Source organism: Lycorma delicatula, chromosome 1 (assembly GCF_047948215.1).
Source record: "Lycorma delicatula isolate Av1 chromosome 1, ASM4794821v1, whole genome shotgun sequence".
NCBI lineage: Eukaryota > Metazoa > Arthropoda > Insecta > Hemiptera > Fulgoridae > Lycorma > Lycorma delicatula.
In genome coordinates, this window is record NC_134455.1 from 322,577,352 (window position 1) to 322,603,518 (window position 26,167).

The 26,167-nt window shown below is 30.2% G+C and overlaps 1 protein-coding gene across 2 annotated transcripts in view; it reads right to left on the reverse strand.

Annotated features, from left to right (window-relative positions):
* Positions 1-26,167, reverse strand: part of LRP1 (LDL receptor protein 1) — a 473,582-nt gene that overhangs the window by 87,078 nt on the left and 360,337 nt on the right. For both annotated transcript variants that reach the window (XM_075382014.1, XM_075382015.1), the window contains 6 exons: positions 19,582-19,776; positions 17,180-17,382; positions 10,770-10,931; positions 7,295-7,447; positions 5,942-6,210; positions 3,412-3,513 (listed from right to left, as the gene is read on the reverse strand). In XM_075382014.1, the coding sequence (XP_075238129.1) occupies positions 3,412-3,513; positions 5,942-6,210; positions 7,295-7,447; positions 10,770-10,931; positions 17,180-17,382; positions 19,582-19,776 (1,084 nt within the window). The remainder of the gene's footprint in view (positions 1-3,411; positions 3,514-5,941; positions 6,211-7,294; positions 7,448-10,769; positions 10,932-17,179; positions 17,383-19,581; positions 19,777-26,167) is intronic.

Genomic DNA, 26,167 nt, shown 5'->3' on the forward strand with positions numbered 1-26,167 from the left:
AATAAGCATAAGATTGATGTCTACTGTTTATGCAATGCTCTTCACCTTTTGTTCTGGCAATGGCATACAACCATACACTAACCTAGACAATGAGTCATACATAAGAAAAATTTCTTTATTCAGGTTTGTGCAAATAATAATTGAACGATGTGTCATTCTAAACGTTCAAATGAAATATTAAATCTCTATTTATAAGCGTAATTTGTTTTTGTAAATGATTCCGTTCTAATTTATACTATATTGCAGTTGCAAATGATATATATATATATATTTTTTATATTATAAATTAAATTATTATAAACAATAACATAAATCATATGATTTTTGGGAGACAGTTAAGTTAAGTTAGGTTTCTCTTTAAAATTTAAATCTTTTTAAATAAATTTTCACTTTTTTGTTACTCGTTATAAATTCTCACTTTTTTTGTTACTCTTATTTAATGAATTTTTCTAATGTGGTCATTCAGTCTAGTACCAGCCATCAGACCCAACATGTATTAAAACTTGCCCAGTTAGTTGTGTGTGTTCAAAGAGTAAGGTTGTTGTTCAATTCTTTGAGTTGTTGGTGCGTTCTTTGACTTTCAATTCTTGAAAGTGGCAGAAGTCTTAAGTAAAATTTTAAAAGTAATTTATTTGTGTTAAATTAGTAAATTTTTGTCAGCTCTATTCTTATGGTAGTGAACTGATTTTATTATTTTGCATATTATGTCTAATTTACATGGAAAATAAATTCACCGCCAAGGGAAAGAAATTATACACCAACATTTTTAATTACTTGACAGGAGAAGCTGCAGTTGGAATATTTGTTAGTGACCCCAAAAAAGTTGTGTTGCATGTGCCACAGGAACAGTTTATTGAATTACTGGTAAAATAGCTTCAGAAAAAAAATTCATTTCTCCTCACAAAGGAATAAAACGCAAAAAGGAAGTGACAAACCCGGACAGTTTTGATCAGAATTCTGTTTGATGAAAAGTGTTAAAATATTACTTAACCAAAGGCTGCTTGCCTTTTCTAAGGAAATTTACAGCAAAACTAAAAAGTGATGGGGTCTTTAATGGGCAAAAGAGTAGCTTATGGACACTTCTGTTAAGCATGGACTTCAAATGGAAGAGAATCAGTAATAAGATGGCAATTTCTAATGTCTAACTTGCCAGTAAACAGTGTTGTTATTTTAAATAATGCTTCTTATCATAATGCTGAAGAAGGTTGAGCACTGAATTCAGCATCAACAAAAAAATCAATGATTGACTGGCTGTGGACTAACAGCTTGCCATTCCATGAAAATCTGACAAAAATTCTGTTGTACAAGACAAATAAAAAAAAAATAAAGATCATCAGAAAACATATAAGATAGATAAGATATTGGAGAAAAATGAGTTCCATGTTTTATGTCTACCCCCATATCATCCCAATTTGAATTCCATTGAGATGATAACGGGCACGGATGAAGAACTGCATCGCAGCCAAAAATGTACAACTTATGACAGCTGCAACAATGAAATCTGTTATAAAAAGTTTGCAGAACTCTCAGTCGAGGACTGGATAAAATGTTGCAAACATGTTAAAAAATACGAAAATGAGTGTAGCAAGCTGCAAGGATCTCCAGAACAACAAATTGAAGTTGTCATCATCAATTTGGGAAGTGAGAGTTACCAGAATCGTCAGAAGATGAAAACATGTAGTATGGAGTGAAGTGCTTTATATTTGACAACTTAGTAATTTTTTACTTTAGTTATTTATATTATGCTAGTGCTAGTTACAAAATTCATAACGAAATACATTATAACGTAAAGTGTAAAAGTTCTACTTAAAAACCAAAGGTCGAGCTAGTAAAAACAATTATAAAAACACAGAAAAACAAGAAATACCTACATTTCAAGGTAATAATTATATTTTTTTACTTTAAGTATTTAAAAATAAGTTACCTTAAATATTTATGTGTTGTTTTATTCCATTATGAATTTATTTACTTTTTTATATAAATATAAGACTAAAAATAATTTAAAAATCTATGATGTGAATTTGTTTATTGATTGGAATAAACATTAAAATAAACAATACTAAAAAAAAAAATATACTGTAAATTAGTTTAAAAAAAATAGTTAAGTTAAAAGATTACTATAAAAAAAAATTATACTGTATATATACTGTAAAATTTATTATACCATATATATACTGTCTTCCATGAGTTGATTATTATAGACCTGTGCTAGCTAGGCAACCATCACCTAGATCAGATCTGTGCAAATTCGGCTTGGGCAAGTTATACTTTCTTCTTTTTACTTCCTTGTACAAAGTAAATAAAGTATTGTGATCGCGAAAAATCTTGGTTTTCAGATTTCAGTGGAATTATCAATTTTGACCATCCCTGAATCCATTTTGACTAGTTTCAGTGTGAAATCTGTATGTACGTATTTATCTCGCATAACTCAAAAACGATTAGCCGTAGGATGTTGACATTTTTGATTTAGGACTGTTGTAACATCTAGTTGTACACTCCTCTTTTGATTGCAATTGACTGGACCAAAAGTGTCCAAAATCCAAAAATTTGGAATTTGGACTTTTTTCTTAACTGCAGTAATAAATCCTCTTTGAGAGCTTTTCAGCGTTATATCATAAGTGGTATTTATTTTCATTGGTTCCAGAGTTATAGCGAAATAAAATTTTAATTAATGATATAGAGTATTTGAATCTTGCAAGGGGAAGGCACATTGGTTCAAATCCGACTTCATTTCCTTTAAATATATTGATTTATTAATCCTCTAAATTATTCACCTCTCATTATAAGAAATTTTTTACAATAAATAATAATTCAATAATAAGAATAAAAATATGTAATGTTAATAGGTGTACAAGGTGGTGTTCACATCAGTTTTTTATACAAATGTTTTATAATATTTTTTATATAGATTTTTATATAATATATATATATATATATATATACTTTTTATTTATTTTCTAAATAAAAACAGTGAAATTTTCATGTAAAAAAAAATTACTCCATACTTGAATGTTTGCAATTGTAGAAAAGCTTTTTTGAACATACAAATTACACTGGTACAATAACTTTATATATCAATGGAATCTCTTTTTAGGATTAATTAAAGGGTAGGGATGGATTTGTTATAACATAATAATGAATCCTATTTTGTAATGACTGCTATATTATTATTAAAATAACTATTAAGAGGATAATTCTTTTGATAAGTAAGGGTTGAACAAATATATAAAGCTATATGAAAAACAGCTAAAATAATAAAATTAATTTCATAAATAAAGTAAAAAAATGTTAAAGCAAATGATATAATTGCAGAACGTTCCTTAAAAATAAACAAATATTCAGTCATGCAGATTTACAACATTTAGTTATGTGTTGAAAGTATAATTAACGATTTTTATTACAAAAACTTACATAAATTCTGATTCACTACATTTTCTTGCAACACAATCATCTTCATCTGAATTATCACCACAATCATTATCATAGTCACACCTCCAACGGCCAGGTATACATCTGGAAAAACCCAAGCAATTAACACAAAACTCAATTTATTTTTGATATAATAAAAACTAAAGCACACAGGAGGTATCGGGACTTTAATGAATGTCCAGTGAATCACTGGCTCACCTTAAGATACTTGGTTTAACAAACAAAATGCATAGGTTGCACAATGCAGGAAGTAATTTGTTTAAGAGCAATAGAGTATTATGATAATTAGACACTAATAAGTAATTTACAACGCATATTTGTAAATTCAGCAAGTAGAAACATATATATATAATTTGATTTTGGTGCAACCAAATCACTCTGAGGTATATGTGGTACTAGTTAAATGTTTATATCTCTCAGTGTCATGATGTTTATTATTCACCTCGTACTTATGGTTAAAAGGAGAAGATGACAGTTATAGGCACATTATAATCATGTACTTCAATTATTTTGGGCTTGGCATGCCGATTTGCAACATTACATTGGTAATATTTGTTTAATAACCCTTGAATAGAATACTTTTTCCTGAGAATGGTATAATTATTTTTAGAAATGTTGTATTATTTTTGTTTAATTAATTGCTAATAAATTGGTGTTCATATTTTATACTTTCAATATAGATCACAAAACACATTTCACCTGAAGTATTATGTAGTGTGTAACATAAACTGTAATGATTTTCACATAACTGAATAGTTTTCTTCTTTTTTTTTGTAAAATCTTTTCAGATTGCTTGTATTTTATACACATATAATATATATATAATACAGAGTGGGAAGGAAGGGGATGTAAATTTCTATGTAAGAACTCCCCTTTTGTGAGTCACATGATATTCCTCCCACCCCTCCGACCAGTTTGCTGAGATTGAGATGGTGAGGTGGGTTGTGATGTGTGAGCATCAGCAATGTATTTGATACCAGAGTGAATATAGTAAAATTGTATATAAGAACTGATTCTTTGAAACAAACACAGGAGTTATTTCATAAAGCATTTCTTAATTGCTCCATCCTAGTTAAATACAACATTCAGCAATTGGTGAAGAAATGTGCCAAATCGGATTTATTATAAATGCACCAAAGTACAGGATGCCATCTGTTCGCACTCTTGAACTTTGTGCACGCATTTCCAAAGTGATGCTTTGTAGTCCTCTGAAGTCTAACAGAAAACTAAGGCAACAGGTTGGGGTGAATAGAACAACCAGCAGATCTGTTCTAAAGAGTGAAGATGAAACCGTAATGCACAAAGTTAAGCAACAATTGAAGGAACCGATCAAGGGAAAACATGTGACTTTTTGTCACTAGTTGTTGAATATGGTTGCAGATGGTTGATTGGAACATGTCAGATGAACCATGATCTTATTTATCTAAAATCTGCACCTAATACATGAGGTACCCTTAAATGACTAGAAGATAAGCGAGTGATGTACCATGCTTGTCAAATGTGTCACTGGTTCAATAATTTTCAACACCGCAGTCAATGTCGACTTGACCATTTTGGATGACTTTGCTCAGTAGCTGACAGAAAAAGAATGTAAGTTCTGCTTTTTCCAGCAGGGTGGGGTCACCTTCACACATCTGAGAGGACATTTGCTCAAGTTCTTGAACTGTTTACTGCTGAGCGAACAGCGAGCACAGTAAACAGCCGCCATAGTCACCAGACTTGTTGACATGTGACTTTTATTTAGAGGAATGTTGAAAGGACAAGTGTATCAAAACAATCCACACACAGTAAATTAACTGAAAGAGAATATCAGGACATGCAATAACAGTATTAACTTGGTGGAACTGACACATGTGTATCTTTATTTGTTAAACCATGCACACAAGTTTTTAGCTGTTAGTGGAGACCAATTTCAACATTTACTCTGAAGATTAGTAAAGGTACGTTAGTTCTTAATACTAATCATACATAGGTTATTGTAGATGTTGGCAGGGGGGTACTTTTTTGTGGCCCATTCTGTATATGTGTGTTTATATACATATATCATGCTGATAAAATTTTTCTTCAAACTCAAACTCATTCTGTTAACAAAAATTTTGTATTGTTATTAACAGATGTTTATAGAATCTAGATTTTCATTATTTCTGTTAAAAAGTATTTCTCTGATTTTTATTATTTCATCATTTTAAATATATATATATATATATATATATTCGTATATGTTAGCTAATCAAATAATACATAATTCTTTTACAATATCAGTTTCATTTCATAAAATCAAAATAATAAGTATATCAAATAACTTTAGATAATGTCCAGAAAAACATATAAATAGATAAAATGAAAACTAAGAGAAAAAAATACTCCCTGTCGCCAGCCAAGATAAATGTACTATATAAAATTGTTTACCTTAAAATAACTTTCTAATATAAGATTTTACACCTCACAGTCAATATTAACAAATAAATACAAAAATTTTAACAAATTAAAGAAAGTTACAGAAAATGCTTACTTATTGTTGCTGCATTTGAAGTAAGTTGGATCACAAGTATGTATTTTGGGATCAGAACAACTTGGTGGTTCATCATCTCCACCGATACAATCAACTGCTCCATCACACAACCAAGAATCAGGAATGCATCGACCATTTTTACATAAGAATTGGTCACCAACACAAGAACGATTGGCACAGATATGACCCTCATCACTTAAATCCCCACAATCATTATCACCATCACACACCCAAACTGATGGTACACACTTTCCATTATCACAAGAATACTGTAAATAAAAACAAAAAACAGTAAAATATCATTTATGAAAAAACTTTTTCATTCTGCAATCGACTGGATTTTTAAAAAAAAAAAATTTTATTTCAATTACATTTTTATGATAGTACTAGTCCAGGTAGGTAACATTCAGACACAAAATTTGAGGTAGACCTCAACCAAAAGTGCTCAATTACGAGGCATGTTTTTAAAGTAAGTACCGTTTTGAAATTAAAAAAAAAACAAGTACACTATTCTTAAAAATTTTATTTTTACATGAAAGCCTGCACTTTAATTTACTTTTCTATATAATTGTCACCAATATTAAGGCACTTGTTGTATCGTGCAACCAGCTTTTGAACACGGTCGTCATAGAAGTCTGCTGCCTGACTTAATAACCACTGCAACATGGTTTTCACAATATAAGTGAGATTTTAAATTAATCAACTACTCTCTCAAAAAGTAAAAATTCAACTTACCTGTAAAAATATGCATTAATTATATGATTCTGTCACAAAAAGTAATTGATCTTTATTGCTTTATTCTTTAATTGAGTAATTCTCAATCTATATATATGATTATCTGTGTATAGATATCTATGTACATCTATGTTTATTTGGGTATATGTTTATCTATGTTCTCAATCTAAATAAACATAGCTACTCTCAAAGAAAGATATATAAGCCAATGGAATGAAAATTTTAGAAAAACTTTCCACATCTTCTGGAACTTTGGTTAATCAACTTATATAGTGAAAGAAGAACTAAAGAGGCTTGTATGTTACTTTCTGTGATGAGGATGCTTGGTTTATGAAGATGTGTTAGTTTACAATAGAAATGTTAAAACTGGTACAGTGATGTTACAACTGAAAACTGTCTCCATTATGTATATTTACCAACAATTAACATGTATGTGTAATAGTTGTGCAGATCATTAAAAATTATTTTTAGTTTTACATATTTTATGATAAAACCTGCTATTCCAAATTTAAAAATACTTGAATCATCTGTTAAATTATCAATGACACAATAACATATTATCATATGAGAAATTTATAACAATAAAAAGTTTAAATCTATGTAATTAAGTTAACGTACCTGATTCGACTGACAAGTTTTAGGAGGACAATTTTTTTCATCTTCCTTATTTGGACAATCTGGATTACTATCACAATGTTTCAATTGAGAGATACAAAAATCTGATACAGTATCGTTTCCTTTACATTTGAATTGAGTATCCATACAAGTATACTGCACAAAAAAAGTTTTTTCATGTTGAAATAAATAAAAGGAACAAAATTCTACAAAATAAAACCTCAATATACATTTTCTCTAATTTTTCTCTGAACTTAGTAAAACTTATCTAAGAAACTTATGCATCCAAAGAAATTCTTGTCTTTTAGACAAGAGTTAATATGTTATGAATCAGTCGATGGGAAAAGGATTAGTTGTATATGATATTTATATTGATCGAAATAACTCATTTAGAAGGAAAAAAATTGTTACCTGAACTTTTATAAGTGGAAATAGTAAAGGGTGTTATAATAAACATAAAAAAAATAAATTCGTGAGCAAGGATAGTGGAGGGTTGAAAAGGGGTGAAAAAGAGTATTATTGCGATTTCCAGCGAAAGTTGACACAAAAAATTTGTGGTTATTTAAGAAACAGAAAGGTATACTTTCACCAAGTTTCATCAGAATTAAATTATTTTTACGGAAATGAAAAATAAAAAACTAAAAAAAGAAAGATCTTTGTATTTTTCTCGGAAATTTTGGGGTTATGTTAAAAAGTGAAATTACAGTAGTTGTAGATTTTTGCATGATCTACAATTTTTGTATTAGAAATTTTTTGTTTTCCATCCCCAACCCCCCAAATCACCCCTCCAACACCTCCACTCAAGCATTTATTATTTTTTTTACGTTTATTATAAGCCCCTTTACTATTTCCACTTATAAAAGTCTAGGTAACAATTTTTTTTTTTTTAAGTGCAATTTGGTTGGATTAATTATTAATTAGCCTTTTTCTTTTCTGCACTAACATTGAAGCTTTAATTTCTTGAATTTCCAGGAATTTAGAAATCACACATTAATAACACCTTTTTTGCACTAGTACAATTTCAATATTCTGTAATTTATTTTTTATAAATTTTATAATATTCGTAAGTATAGTTAAGAATAGAACTTTACCAGTTATTTGAGTCCATTTTTTTTAATTCTCAGTAATGATAAAATTTTTTGCATGAATTGCATGGTTTAATAACACTATTAAGACAGATAAAATTTTGGTTAACATAATAGACAAATTCTATAAAGGAAAAAAGAATTTCTATTAAAATGGATGGGAGTCCGTTTACTTGATTAAGCAAAGAGAAGATATTACTTATCTTTAGGAAAGAGCATCACTACATATACTACTTCAAGGATTTGTTTTTTTGTATATAAATCAATGATGATGTGGATCATATCTGATCCACAGGAACACCTGTTGAGGTTGTTGTAACAAATGTATTATATGGATCTAAGGATCCTCTGAAAAATATGGAACATCTTTTCAGAGGTTCCAACCATACAATCCTTTTTTCCTTTTTTAGGTAGATTTCATAAGAAAGCTACCTATTGTAATGGGTACCATGATTCAACTTCTGGAAAATTTTGACATATCTTTGCGTTTCCCATCCCCCAGACTCTAAAACCACCGTCAGCTCAAAATTTTATATATACATTTATATACAAGGGTTATTTTTTTTTCAAGGTCCAATCGGTCATGAAATAAAAACCTACAAAAAAATCGGATGAACCTTTGCGCATATGTGTTGCGCAGCATCTCTAGTATGCCCTTCAATCACGGCGCGTCACTTCGTTTAGTTCTGAACACACAGCTAGCACGTAAACATATCTACAACAATAGCATCTCCCGCCAAGTGTGAAGTGCGTGCGATAATTCGATTTCTTCAGGGTGAGGAATGTAGTACAGCTGAAATTCATAGACGAATAAATAAAGTGTACAGTGAAACTTCAATGAGTGACAGCAAAATGCGACAATGGTGCAGGAACTTTAAAGCAGAACGTACAGATGTTCATGATGCAGGTGGTCAGGGAAGGAAGCGAGTGTCAACCGATGATCTCGTTGAGCGAGGGGATGAGGCAATTTGAGAAAATCGTCGGTTCACAATTTCTGTATTGAGTGATTCGTTTCCTGAAATTTCAAGGTCAGCTCTCTACACCATTGTGAATGAGAGACTTCAGTACCGCAAGCTGTGTGCGAGATGGGTTTCCAAGATGCTGAAAACACAGGCAGCTCCGTTCTATGACGAGGGTATTGGAAAGTTGCTACCACGCTTCGACAAATGTCTAAATCGGAGTGGCCACTATGTAGAGAAACAGCATAACTATGTAAGTACTTGATAAAAATAAAAAATTTTTTATTTTCACTGTGGTTTTAATTTTGTGACCAATCGGACCTTGAAAAAAAAATAATCCTCGTATATAAATATATATATATATATATATATATAAATTTATATATTCTTGTGGACACGATAACTGCTGTAATTTTGTGCCAATCACTTTCAAATTGTTTCCTAAAAATAATCAACCCAAAATCTCAGTTGAGTTTGTTACGGCCAAAATCTGACCATGGGGAAAGAAATGGGGTGGCTTTTTCGAAAAAACAAAATATTGCTATAACTTTCTTATTAAGAAAAATATTGAATTCATTTAAAGCTCCTACTATTCTTTGGATAAGGGCCTAAAACTTATTTAAGTAAAGGTTTTTGATATCACCAATCATTGGCCCAGAGGGTGGAAAAATGGGGTTTTGAAAAAAAAATCATACCTCCCTTAATAGGCATGGTATCAAATCTGTTTAAAGTGGTGATTAGTTCTCTAAGCATTACCTACAACTTTTGTCTAAAACAATTTTTGATATGACCAATCCTTATAGCAAGGGATGACCAAAGTTTTGCTGGAATTGTAAGATGGGACTTGTATGCTAAACATGTGAAACTTTTTTCACATGCAACCATTGTCATACTGAGTAAATTTGAAGTTTTTCTTAACTTTAAGGTGGATAAGGTGGATGTATTTATCCCCTGCTTAGTACCGGTGAAATCGACCTCTGACTTCCGGCACGCCAAAGGAATTTTTTATTGTTATTCTTTTCGTTCATACAACCTTTCATTGTTCAGACTGTGAAAGAATTTTTATTTCAACTGAGTTCAATAAATTAAAAATCATCTTAACAAGTATAAATCTCCTAAAATAACTTTTTTATGGAAATATTATTACCATTCTTTTGTTTATGAAAAGAAAAAATTTGTTTCTTTTTTATAATCTATGAAATATTAAGCGTTTTAAAATTCATGAGCATATATGTTAAAGTTGACTAGTGAGCAATTTTTCTCATCAGAAAACAACACATAGGGCTCACAAAATTACAATTGTATTACACTATAAAGGTGTGGTTTACAGCCTATTCTTAGTTTGAATAGAACCTGGGTTTCCTAATAAAATATAGTTTATTTTAATATGAAATAATCAACGCTAATTTACCATGCTTTCAACTACAATTATACCTGATTACAGTCCAATTCATCAGATCCATCCCCACATTCAGATTCTCCATTACACAAAAGTGATGGATGTACACAACGTTTGTTCTGACACTGAAACTGTCCAGGTAAGCACTCAAACTTTGGACAGCCTTTAGGTTCATCTGAACCATCTCCACAGTCATCCTGCATAAGAAAAGACAAAAAAAAAATGTAATAATGATAAAATAAAATGATTCATGAAACTTATCAGCAGAAAGCAACTTGTACAACATACAATACAATATAAACTATTGCCTTGGGTGTTTTTAATATGTCGAATGTCATATGGCTTTCAAACTAATACCGACCTCTGATACAGTTTCATTTTAAATCATTGTTGTATTTAAAATGTAATCTGAGAAAAAAATTGTCAGTATGAAACATATAGTGAAGGTCTGTATATTACAGGATACATATCCTGTAACTTACAAGATCACTTTATACAATCACTTTTATTTATACATATAAATAAAAGTGATTGTTAGAGGTTAGATAACACATAAAATATGTTCCACATTAAAAGGAATACCTGAATAAAAACTGATTAAAATATTTTTATCATTAGAAATATAATGTATTTTTAGAAAGCTATAAGAAATGAACATTTTCTGATGTTGACTAGATTTAAGTATTTTAAAGAATAATTTATTTATTCACTCCAGCAGTTAGGTTGATATCCAATTATACCCACCCGCCTGGAAAATCACTCTTTAGCAATAACGTAGGTTTGATTTTTTGTAGTTACATTTATGTGTCTAAAATTATTTCTTTTCTAGATCAAGACTTTGAATCGTTTTTATTTGGTAACCTGAAAACTTATTAAATCAGGCTTATCAGAAGATGCAAGCAACTGCTGTTTCATCCATAATATAAAAAAATCTTTTTTTATTCTGATTTTTTAAAATTTTATTTTGACTATGACAATCCATTTTTACTTATTTCTTTAATGTAATTTTACTTTTATACATAATTTATCATGTAACATAGTGTAGACATACTCTACACTAAAGTAATCAAGAAAAACGTAATATAATTCAAATAAAGTAGGCTTTGCTACACAATGTTACAATTTTTATTGAGAATGTTATATCTACCTAAAGTAGTTTCTGTTCTTGCTTCAATAAAAATGATTTAATTATGGTGAAGATATACTCTTTCAATGTTTCTTTTAAATATTCTGCTACTTGTTTTATTAAATAATATTACAAAAAATCATGGGTGAAACAAATATTAATTTCAAGTCATTGCATGAGAAACTATTAAATAAAATTTTGTGTCACTTGCTTAATAACTGATTTTAGATTAATATGTGACAGTGGTTTCAGTAATGTAACTTGTGCTTTCACTAACATGCAGATTCTTCTGCGTAATTACATTATGGCTTTGATTTAAAAAATCTAAATCATTGACATCATTTAAAGGATTGTATGCTGTATATTAAGGTACTTCAATGAAAATGTAAAGTTTAATATTAAATATTCTACTGAATTGCATATTTGTACAATTTTTGACTAGGGTAAAACTTGGGTTTTTTACAGACTTTTGTGATCAAATGAACACAAAAGCTATGCAATTACAGCTTCTACTGATGAAGAAAGTTTTAAATCATTATTTATATTAATAAGGCCTGAAGACATTCAAGAATAATAATAAAAAAATCATATACTAATTTGCTGGTAATTCTAAAACTATTTAAAATGAATAACTGACTCTATTTTATATGTTGATAATTATGTCAAAAAACAAGGATGACATTATAAATATATTTCTATCTATGTAAAAAATTTCAGAGATATCTAAATATCTGAATGTACTATCATAAGTCAGCATGTTTTTTATGGTGGAAATAATATTTTTCTCATTTTTCAATTTTTGCAACAAAATTTATTGTTACTTAGCTTTATTTATCTTTACTTAATGTTTATACTAGGATTTGAACCTCAAAACCTTTGAATTAAAAAACAGCTAATTTTCAATGACAATTTTACCAGTAGACCAACTCGGTGGGTTAAATATAAAACACATGTAACAGTACTACAATTGTTTATTTATATCCCAATACAAGAAAATGTACTACTTACAAGCTAGACTTGAATTTATATTATTTATAATTATAAAATATGATAAATGTAAACAATGATCAGCAGATATGTTATAGGTGTATCAACATTTTTTTTTTTTTTATTTAAAAAATTGACTTTTGGTTACAACTGCAGCTAGTAAAAATATGCGTTGTTTTTTTCCTTTATTAGTCTTTTATGAACATATTTTATTAATCATAGTTAAAGTATCTATATGCTTTTTTTATTTCTTTTTCTGTTTATGAGAATTCTGTTTATTTCTTTTCTGAATGAGGATGATATGTATAAATTGAAATCAAGTGTAGTTCTGTACAGTTTCAGGTCGACCATTTTTGAGATGTGCAGTTAACTGAAACCCATCCACCAAAGAACTACAGTATCCACAATTTAGCATTCAAATCCATATAAAAGTAACTGCCTTATTAGGATTTGAACCTTAGAACTGTTCGACTTAGAAATCAGCTGATTTGTGATGAACCCACCAGGCTAGTGGTTTACCCACTTAACCCACAGGGTTGGTCTAGTAATGAACTCATCATCCTAAATCAGTTGATTCTTCTGTACATTCTTCTGCAATTTTTATACCGTTAAAGGAATAGTCTGATTTCTATTATACTCGTCTAATCTTAATAGCAACTAAATAAATTCCATTATTAATAAATAAATGACCATTATTTCTAGTCAGTATTAAAAATAGGAGCTGATTTTTAATATTATCATCATTAATTAAAATATTATGAAGTTGTATAATTTTTTATGCAAATTAAAAATTAACAGAAAGATAATAAAAAAAATTCTGAGGTCCTAAAAATCAACAACAGGATCAGCAGTCTTGTAATTCAAACTTGGAATAACAGGAAAGTCTTGTAAATAGAATAATAAATTCATAAACAAAATGCAGAGAAAACTGTAAATGTATCAGCAAACTCAAAAAAAGATTATCAACACTGAGGTGTTTAAAATAAGTTATGCAAACTAAAGCATAGCTACAAAACTACAGTTACACAACAGTAAAGATTAAACAGTAAACATGCTTCAATAGATTGAGCTTCAATCAGTGACTATACATGTAACTGATTTTAAGTTGATAAAAATGGAAAATTCAAAAACAAAATAGCAATACAACTTGTTTGAGAGAAATCTAACTAATAAGTAAATTCTAGGAGAGCAAAGCCAAAAGTCAAAAAATTGCAAGAACTGCTTTAATATCAAAGCCAATTGTCAAAAGCTACTTGTTGCCTCTTCTATGATTAAGATCTTGTAAATTTAAGTTTGTTAATTATGAAGATCTTTATCTACGCAATTAATAATTAGAAATTAATATAAAGTGTTTCAAAATGAATATCAAGGATTTAAAGCTATGTAATATTTCTCAAGTTTCATATATTGTATTGATTAATTATACACAAAATGAAACAGCAACTCAAACACTTTTAGCTGGGTACAAGATAATAAACTGTTTCCTGTATTTTCTGCTTGAAAGCGATAGGAGCAAAGATGGTGACCCCCAACAGAATGCATTCTGTGTTTTGCAGTTTGCAAATTGTAAATCTGTAATTACCGTTCAACATGCGTTCCCTTTGAAATTCTGTCATGATGCCCCGAGTGACAATAACAATCATAAATGGTATAAACAATTTGAAACCACTGGCTGCATTTGTAAAGGGAAGAGTACAGGATGATCAAGTATCCAAAGACAAGGTTGAATATGTAAGACAGTCTTTTATGTGTAGTCCTAGGAAATCCGATAGGAAGGCTAGCTGCAAATTAGAAATTCCAGTGACATGGAGGGTTTTAAGAAAACACTTACAACTGTGTCTCTATTGTCTACAGCTGTTACAATCTAAAATTTACAGATTATGGTTTGCATGCTATCTTTGCAAATGAAATCATGCACCATGATGATGAAGACTTTATTGTGTTCTATTCAGTGATGAATTAACACTTCATTTTAATGGAAAAGTAAACACACATAATGTGTGTATCTGGAGATCAAAAAATCCTTACAAAATATTGAAATAAGAATGAGACTCCCCAAAATTGAATGTTCTTTGTGCCATATCCCAATGGCAAGTTTACAGGCTGTTTATTTTCGCAGAAGCAAGTGTGTGTAGAATGAACTATCTTGATAGGCTACAACTATGGCTCTTTCCTCAACTGCAATATGAACCACAGAATTTTATTTGGCAACAAGATGGTGTGCCTCCTCACTGTCATAACACTGTATGTGATTGGTTGAATGGAAATTTCCCCGACTTCTGAATCTTTCTCCAGGGACGAGATAACAGGGCTTGTTTGCCGTTGCCTCCACATTCACCCTATCTGACCCCATACAATTTTTTTTCTTTGGAGGTTTATAAAGGATCAACTGTACGAAGTCTGTAAATAAAGTAATCAGACTGGTTCAGAAAAACTTTTTATTTACAGTCCAATTATACATGGAGTCTATCACCTTCAAAATAGTTCCCTTGGGAAGCCACGCAATGCTTTAAACAGTTTTCCCACTCTTCATAGCAGTGTTGGAACTCAGAAACCGAAACATCCTTCAGATGGTCGGTTATATTATTTTTTATGTTTTCTATTGTTTCAAAATGGTGTCCTTTGAGGTGCTTTCTTATAGTCAGGAATAGAAAAAAGTCACAGAGACTCAAGTCAGGTGAATAAGGTGGTTGAGCATTTACAGGAATGTTTTTTTTTTTGCAAAAAACTTATTAATTGAGAGTGCAGTGTAACAAGGTGCATTGTCAGGATGCAGCATCCAGTTATCTTTGACGACTGGTCTCAAGCGGGCAACTCTTTTCTACAGTCTTTCAAGAATTTCTTGGTAAACTTATTGATTTACTGTCTGTCCTGTAAACAAAAACTCCAAAAGTCTCTGATTTGCTCAATATTGACGTCACTTTTTGACGTTAATAGTCTTCTAGAGCGTGGATTGCCCGCAACTGATTTCCGGCCATCTGAAAATGTTTTTAAACTGCCTAAAAACTTGTGCCTGTGACAGAGAAGTCATCTCCATACACTCTTTTCAATTTTGAAAAGGTTTCAGTAGCATTCTAACCAAATTTAACACAAAACTTGATTGCACAACGTTGCTCATAATTAGTATCACTCATTTTTATAACGCACAGCAAAAACTCCATTCACAAAAAGTTTGTTTACATCTCACTTGGCAACAATAGACTAAAAATATTAATACCTAACATAAATCAACTGTTCATATAACCATATGTTTACTAGTAACTTTATAGTGTTGCCACTTTGGCTGTAAAAAAAAAAACTAGTCTCATTACTTTATTTACAGACCTCGTATCTGCCACCATTACCAGCTGACCTACCCGACATGAGACACAGATTAAAACAGCTGTCACATCAATTACTCCAGAGTTGCTGATTAAAGTAAGGAATGAACTCTCCTATTGCCTGGATGTGTCGTGTGAAAAATGATGCTGACATTAAGCACTTATAGGAAAAACTGTTTGAGCTGCTCTTTCATTTCATGTATAATTTATCAATGTAAAGCAAAACTTAATAAATATTACAACACTTTAAAATCCTGATATTCATTTTGAAACAGAGATATTTTTGAATCATCAGTCATCTGACTGGTGATAAATTATTATTGATTGAAATTATTAATCAACGTGATTAAATTTCAGGTAGTTAACTACAACCAGTAATTAATTGATAGTACAATATATATACACAATTCTAAGTTCTGTATATAAAATAATATAATTAAATATTATACATAGATTTAAATTTATTAAAAAAAAAACATTTATTACAGAATATTGAGATAAGACATATCTTACCTTAATTTTTCTTTAAAGTACTTTTGTGGGATCCGCATCCTCAGTCATGATTGAAATAATTCCGTTATTGCATAATAAAAATTTTAAACAAAAAATACTAAAATTGCATATTAATTTAAAGTGCTGCTATCTGTTGCAGTTTTTATAAGACCTACTCACTCAAACATTCTCTGATGGCTTTCAAAATAAAATTTTGTTTGTATTTATATATGTAATATTTTCTAATATACTTAATTTATGTCATCTTTAATCATTTTTAAATTTATATTAATATCAAAAATGTATGTTTGTTGTTTATTAGGAAGTCTGTCATATCAGGCAAACCTAATTTATTATTTTTTAACTTCTATAATGTTAAAAAAATCTAGTTTTTATGTATGCATCTGTTTGTTTTTCCTACATAAATACCATCACAATCATTACCTAAATTGATTTTAATGACATTATATTATATATGTTTTATCCTATATATAACATATATTATATACATATTATTTACCTGGGTATCACATTTCCACCAAAATGGAATACATTTGTAAGTATTTTTACATAAGAACTGAGCTGAAGAACAGTTTGCAACACAAGTTTTTTGGTCTTCCTTCAGAACAAAATTTTCAGGGCAAGCACAGGTATGGCCCAAAGTGGGTGATAACAGACATAACGTAGCACATCCTCCATTATCTTGGCATGGATTAGGATCAACTGAAACAAATAATAGCAAGTAATGAATTGGCAATAATAAAATATCTTAGGTCACTAGTGATGAATTATTTATCACAATGCTTGTAACCATTTCATACGTTTTATGTCTGAGGACTATGTTTAAAGTAAAAAGTGTTTTGTTATAAAAATATTAAACATTTTTTATAATTTTATTTAGTTTCATAAAAAGTAATAATCAAATAAAGAAATTCATCACTTTTCTCTGGCTAATAGTCAAAGAAATTGCAATGAAAACCCCATTTGAAATTAGTAAGATTTGTTAATATTAAGATTATGCAAGCATACAACTATGTCCATAAAGGTGAGTGGCAAGTGGCGAGCAGTAAGCAGTGAAGCACCACCAAGGAAATATTTCAAACTGGTACGTACTTTCAGCGTTGGCCATACTGGACATAAGAGGCAGAGTAGTAACGCTCAGCGGCAGAGAGTCATGGCTGGGACACAGGTTTTGTTTAATATTTTAGTTCATTCATGAGCAGAAAACAGTGAACATGTGTGATGGAAGTTTGATTGCTGGGGTTAGAAAATAATAAAAACCTTTAGTAATAAAAAAAATTTAGTTTAGTTCTATGTCGAATTAGTTTAGTTTTAGTCATGTTGAATAGTGAACATGTGTTACAGAAAGTTATTTATAGAAGGTCTGATCTGTGCTGTTCAGTCATGACCAATTTTGTGGCAAACTAATAGAAAAGAGTACAAAAACAAAAATGTAACAAATTTTGGAATGAAGTGAGAAAATTAACCCATCTGGGTTGTACAGGTGAGTTCAATTATTTTTTATATATATATATTATTATATTTACTATATGTCGTACCATTATTTCATCTATGTTATTACCATCTGTATAATTTTGTACAAAATATAATGCAATATTGTATACAGTAGATATATTGTATTACAAATTCTGTACTACAGGCTAAGTTTTTTGTTTAGTTAATTACCGAGATCCTAAAAATACTTAGTGAATACATCTCTAATGGCAAACTCTGCTTGAATGTGGTTGTTGTTAATTCTGATTTCCCTTCTGCTGGTTGGATGATTGTCATCGCTACTCATAATTCTTGTAATTTCAATGTAATTGGTGTCTTTTTCACAGTTTCTCTCTCTTTTTGTCTCTCTTTCTTGTAAAAAACTGTGCATGATGGTTCCATATTTAAAATAAATACTTGCTCTTTCAGACAACCTTTCTACTTATTTTGCAAGGAAGCACCATTCACTATATAAAATTCCAAATCCCATTCAATGCATTTCCTGGCAGAAGAGAGTCAATCTTTGAAATTTTTTTCTGAACAGTTAAACTTCTCCTTGGATATGGATGCATCAAATACGGCTTAAGTGGATAAGCCTCATCACCTATTAAAACATTGGATAGGCTACAGCAGGTCCTGGTAACATTTGTGGGGGAGGATCATTGAACTTTCTGCTTTCCAAAAGTCAAAAAGGAGTCAATGCAATAAATGTATCCTCATCACTTTGTTTTCCTTTTCCACCAAATTCTACAGCAATAAATTTCTTATCTGCATATGCTACCACCTTGTAGAATAATCAAATAATAACATAAGTAGTTGAAATATTTCTATCCGGTATTTGGTTTAACAATACCTGCCAGTTTCTGTGCCATTTCTCAATTTTCCTTTTCACTTTTACTTGTAGTGAATCAAAGCGTTCCACCAACATATATAGATACAGGAAAACTACGAAGAAAATACAGAAAATTACGAAATTACGGTAAAGATGGTGATGTTCTCCATACATAGAGCAACTTTTATTTATGGGATGAACTCCATGTCTTCTTTTATTTTCAGGGTGTATTACCATAAAATATTTTTTAAATGCTTTCATAGAAGCTCTCGTCTAAACGACCTCAGTAACGGCATGATAGCAACAGAAAAAATGCCGCTTACAAACTGCTGCTCTATCGCTTACCAACATGTTTATAGGGCTACTTACGAAATTGTGCAAAAACACTGTGAAAAGAAAGAGCCTCAATCATGGCAACAGTAGCACAGTTGGTGTCAGAATTCAGATCACTTAAATGGACCCTGATAGATTAAAATAATCCTTTATCTGTAAGAACATACACAAATTGGTTAGATCTTTCCAAAAAAAATTCGCACTACAATATTCAAGAACTTAAAAAATTCATACAAAAACACAAATTAACATAAGTTTACTACCTTTCTGTTGCCTATATGGGTGATAAACATGTATATCCATTGGTCGATGTACAGCAGTTGACAATGTCTTGCAGTGCTTACCGGAGTATTTATGGCACCTCTCTACTGTTTTAGTTTCCCAGTCTGTCCAGTAAAGGAAGTCTTCAAAGACAGCCAGAGCAAATACATGATGTAATTGTAATGTTGGATTAAGTGCTGTTAACAACAAAAATAAATAGATTTAGTTAACTCAAAACATTTTGATATTACGTAAAAAAATTCGTGGCATAAATATTACTCAATTAAATGTTTACTGCAACAATCTGTGAATCAGAGAATCAAATATGTATCTCAAATCTCCAGAATAATTAAAAGAAAAAAGAAATATACACCTACTTCAGAAAAGATTAATAATCCTTTAGAAAGCCTCCTATCTACAGCATCATGTAACTGTTAGAATTATTTTTCAATAACCTTAAAGATATCTTATTTCTCACCTTAATCTTCCTTTTGTGGGTGATCAAAGCATGCTACCATACAATCATTTCACATTATCTGCAAGCAGTAGCATATTTTTAATGGATATATATTATCTATTTATGTTTGTACAATTCATTTTTTTATTGGGTATAACATCACAAAAGAATTATTAGACACTGCAATGGACACATTTTTCAAATGACTAAAAAATGTTAAAACTTAAAATTGTTTTGATACAGCAATTTCCTAAAATTTGCTTTTTTTGTAATGTAATCCACTTAATTTTTGCATATTATGACTGTAAATGTTGAGTGGAAAGTTTTAAATTTATTGGATTATTTGTTAATGCGAGGACCACCTGAGTTTCCCAATTTTTCTTTAATTTTTTATTACAGAATCACTTTCAATAAGGTAAAGGGAATAACTTTAGTATATTTCAATTGATAATTATTGCATTGAAAGTGCTTAATAGATAACAACTACCATTCCATTTACACAATTATCTATTTATTATCTGCAATGAATAAATTCTTTGCCTTATGTCGTAGTTCAGCAGGTTGTTGTTATTCATTACAAGTATTATGTTACTGTACGTTTTGTCAAAATAATGTTGTTAATAACCTTTGTTGTTGCATAAGATGGATATCCAGAGTCTGCTTTAACAGCAAAGAAAAATTGTGTACTTCTCTTCAGCATCATAGAATTCTTCCTGCTCTTAAGAAATGTAAAAATAATCATAATATGAAGCTTTACTTTCGAGAATGTGAACAGCAGTGTTGCCACGCCAAAGTAAGGTTAATTTGCATGTTGATAACAGGCTAAAAAATTCATCCATTCTGCGTGTAATGACTGTGCACTTCATCTATTGTTGGTCCAAAGGCCTCACGTCTTGGTTTGTCAATACAAAATATATGATAAAACAACAATAGATTGAAACAATAATAGATACTTCCCGCACCTATGCGGGAAGTGTGTGTACTAATGTATTAAGCAAGCGGATATTCTGTGGCATATCTCAGGAAAGAAACAAGTTTTGTAGTGATGGTACGTACGTGTCAAGGATTCATACCTTGGGTTCAAGGGTGACAGAAGCAGGATTTGCACACCTCAAAGTCAATATACATATAATTATGTTACCCCAGGAAGGGGCCTACATTCATAAGACTGAATATATTTGAGGTAGTGTAAAGTGACAAAACAAGCCTCACTGTGGTACTTCATAACATTATTTAGAATCATATTTGGCAGAATTCTAGAGATGCAATATATTATCTAACAAAGATGACTATGATTCTAAAAACATAGTATTATATATAGTGGTTACATCTTAACAACACTATACCTATTAAATGCAGTATTTTGTAAATTTAATATTATGTCTTTGCAAAGGAGGTAATGTATTTTTCTACTTTACACAGTAGAATAATAATTTTGGATGTATCAATACTATTAAGTATCAAACTGATTGTAACACAGGTGGCATACTATGCAGGCTGATTACAGCATATTAGTTGAGCACATAGATTCCCTTCCTTATGGCAGAAATAAGTGATAGGCATCCTTTGGGTTTGCTTGCCAGACTCAAGGCAAATTTCACTGTTCCTATTAAAAATATTATATTTAAACTAGTCTGTGAAATTATAATGAAAAAAATCACCTCAAATTGATTAAATCTTAATTACTACTTACATTTATTTAATTACACAATTTCAAATACTAGTAGTTGAAATACTGACTGCACCCTAAAGCCTGTTTTTCACTATTTTAAAGAAATAATAAACTTACCTGCTACATCAAAAAAGATTATTGGTGTTTTAATTCATTCCAATATCTCTTGAATGATGTGTACAGTGTTGATTTAAGGCTGAACCAAAGAGCAAAAAGGACAGTTTTAGTGGCACACACAACCACAGATCGATTTCCTATCTTTTCACTTGACAGTGCCACTAGCAAAGACGGTAACTCCTAACAAAAAAGGATTCTGTGTTTTGCAGCTAGGAAAATGTGAATCTGTAGTTACAGTTCAACATGCATTCTATAGAGAGTTTAATTATGATCCTCTAAGTGACAGTAAGCATTCATTGAGGACAAAATCAGTTTAAAACAACTAGATATTTATAAAAAGTACTAGATGACCAAGACTATCTGAAGAAAATGATGAGTATGTCATGGAGTCTTGCCTACGTATCTCAAACAAATTTATTGGTGAGGCCAGCTGCAAATTAGCAATGTTGGTAATAAAAGCGTGGATTGTTTTAAGTAAATGCTTACAATATGCTACCATATGTTTACAACTGTAGCATGTTTTGAAGCATACTGACTAGGCTGTGCTTGCTGAATTCAGAATTGAAATGTAGCAAGCAATTTTTTTTGATCATATTGTGTTTGGTGATGAGTCAACATTTCATCTTAGTGGAAAAGTTAATACACATAATGTGTCTTTCTGGGATCAGAAAAAATCCCCATGAACTCTTGAAAGAGACTTCCCAAAATTAAATATTTTCTGTACAAAATCCTGACAGCAAGTTGACAAACCTTTTTTTTTTTTTAATTTTTTGCTAAAACAAATGTAGCAGGAGTTGCTTAACTGATGTGCGGCATAAATGTTTCTTTCCTCAATTGTAAGACAGATTAGAGAATTTTATTTGGCAACAAGATTGTGCACCTCCTCACTGGCATAACTGTATGGCATTGGTTAATGGTGTTTTCTCCAACTGCTGGAATGGTAGGCATGGGCCTGAAGACAGAGCTTATTAGCACTGGTCTCCAAGGTCTCTTGATGAGACCCCCATGTGATCTTTTGTTTAGGGTTTATAAAAAATCTTGGTTATGTGCCTCCACTACATACTCATCTACCCAATTTGAGACATAAGGTAATAACAGCAACTGTTGCTTCCATTATTCTAGACATTCAGGTTAAAATATTTGGGATGAACTTGCCTATTATTTGTGCTGCGTGACAAAAAGTGCTCAGATTGAACAGTTGTATGTAAAAACTATAAGTTACGCTTTCATTTTATTTGTAATTCATTACTAAATCAAAATTCCCCAATATTCTTTTTTGTACACTCTGCATGTCTCTTACACTGACTAGCTAAATCATTTGGAATCTATTTAATCTTGCCGTCAGGACATTACACAGAAAACATTTAATTTTGGGGAGTCCCTTTTGAGAGTTCATGGGGATATTCTGATCCCCAAAAAGAGACATTATGTACATTAACTTTTCCACTAAAACAAAATTTAAACTGTTCTTTAAAATTAATATCGCAACAAGACCGGAATAACAAACCTGAGTAACGGATTCCTACCAATTAAGAAGAAAGTAGTAGAAAATACAATAATGGGAGGAATCAAGGAAGGGGCTAAAAGAAACCCTTTTAGTAAAGATAACAGGTCCATTTAACAATCGTCATTTGTAATATTGCCCATTGACACACCTAAACGGATGTTGTTCCGTGAGAAGTGTTACCAGACCAGGGTAGGAATGTATGGGAATTAAAGGGCTAAGTCAAACATTCTCACGCTTCAAGTTGAGCCCAGTCTGGCAAGTAAAGAGGATAGGAGTATAAATACTCCAGGGAAGACCAGTTGAAGTTAATCTAAGTAAGACATTATGATGTCAGTTTGTGAGATGAGACTCTGCAAAATAAGTTCTGCAAGATGTCAGTCAGCAAGATCAGTTCTCTTCTTGTCAGTCTGCAAGGTCAGTTCTGCGAGAGTCAGTCTATGCGAGAAGTTATGATGTCAGTCTGCAAGATATGAGTTCTGCAAGAGAGTGCTATGATAGAGGAGTTATGTGAGTTTGAAACAAGAGTATTCTGCAAGGAGGTCAGTGAAGAAGTGAATTTCTAGAGAATTAAGTTCAAAGCAATTAGGGTGACATTATAAAAAATTCCAGTACACGAAAACAAGAAATGGTTTAGTGAATTACTGTTAGACTATAAGTGAAAGACATAATGTACTAAATTTCACTTATAAGTTGTTACGGTAGTTTTATTTGTGAACAGTAAAGGTGTTTGTAGTGAAAGAACTTTATACTTGTACTTATCTTATCTGTTGTACTATTGTTATTAATATGAGACTAATGATTAAAAGTGTTAAGACCAGCGGTTTTGTTAATGCCTTTTGTCAACAGGACTGAATTCTGCTTTTCAATATTTAATACCTGTAAATAAATCCTGACAATTAATTTAAATTCTATTATGTATGTAATCACTGTTTATTATTATTATTGAAATTTATTATTATTATTGTTTGTTGATGTCATTATATTATTCTGATTATTATTGTGGTTGTGATTACTGTTTTTATTATTGTTTACTATTATTAATACTATCGTTATTATTATTATTATTATTAATTTGTCTTGTTTTACTTATGTTTTTAAACCAATAAATTGTAATTACATAAATGTTTTAAATTTTTCATCTCTCAATATCCCGATCGAGCTGCTAACATGCGACGACACTGGTGTCAGAAGTGGGATATTGAGTGTTATGAAGTTTTAACAGTTTTTGTTTGTTAACGATTTATGTTAGTTTAAAGTTTATATTGGTCAATTTTTATTTTTATTTTATTGGTACTGATTGCTTATTGTTTGATTTATGCTTGTATGTTGATGTTTGATGTATTGTTAAATTGTCAATACCAGGTAGTACGCTCTGTATGTTATTGATAAGTTTTTTCTATTTATTTTATTTTTTTCTATGAATTTTAATTTATTAATAATATGGACACCACTATGGAAGACATTATTGCTTTGTTAACTAAGATGAGGGAAGATATTAATAAAATATGAATGAACATGTTAACAAACTAAATGAAAATATGAATAGAATAGAAAAGAATATGATAAAAATATGAATGAAAAATTTAATACACTGGGTAATCATATTGTGAATAACTCAGTAGTCAGTACAGAATTTAGAGAAGAATCTTAATAAAGTGCTGTCTAATTTCGATGTGTTTACGATAGACTCTAATAAATTAGAGGATAGATTAGCTAAAGTGGAAAAATTAGTCAATAGTAACTTAGAGACTAATATAAATAACATTGTAGATATTAGCCACAGATATCACACAGGCAATAGAAGTAGCTCATAGCGCCAGGGAATTTTGTGTTAACAGTTCACATGACTAAGGACCAGGTGCATCGATGGGATGTCCTACTACAGTGAAATCATCCAAGTTTAACAGGAGTACATTTTGCTCCCATCAAACCATATTGTTTTTGACAATCTGATAAATCAAATTAATAATCTGCACTGCCAAAAATAAAGAAATTTTAATAAAACTATTCATGACAACTTAAATAAAATGATGCTCTTTGGTTTTTTATCCATCAAACTTGGTTTTTTGTTTTAAAAATAATAATTAAACTAACTTTAAGATTTGCATTTAAACATTTAAAATTGATCAAGTTGAACTTTACACTGAAAATTAAGTCCGAATCCTGTATGATTAAATATCATGGTCCAATTTTTTGGCTCTTTCTGGAGTTTATGATCTTCCAGATCAACAAAGATTCAATCAAAGTTTGCGAACCTTATGTCAGAAACAGCTTAGGAAAAATATAAAAATATTATTTGCTTTGTTGAAAAACAGTATAATTTTCTTCATTCTCTTAAATGGATTTCTTTGAAATATTTCTCTTCTTTATTACTAAAGTAATTATAAAATTTATCATTACTATAAGGAATTTGCATTAATTGTTAATGACACTACTTGCTTATGATGTGTTCTGCATAATGTTTAACTATATATTGAGCAAATAAAGTATTTAATTATTCTTATAAATTCAAGTAAATGTATAGAAATACAGAAGTTAAGTACTTATTATATTCAACTTTTTCAGAATATAATTTATAAAAAAAAAAAATATTAAAAACAAAAATATGTTCAATTTTAGAGGACTACTGTTCAATTACCTTAGTTAATGATCTCTCAGTAACACTTAAATCTCAACCAGATGCCAATCTACTAAAAATACCTTTGGAACTAATTTACTATTTATAATTAGTTCTTACAAAAATTTAATTACGTTATAAAAGAATTTGCAATTTTTAATTTTTAATTTTTTAATAATGTCCAAAACAACTTTTTGATTTTTCAATAATGTCAAATT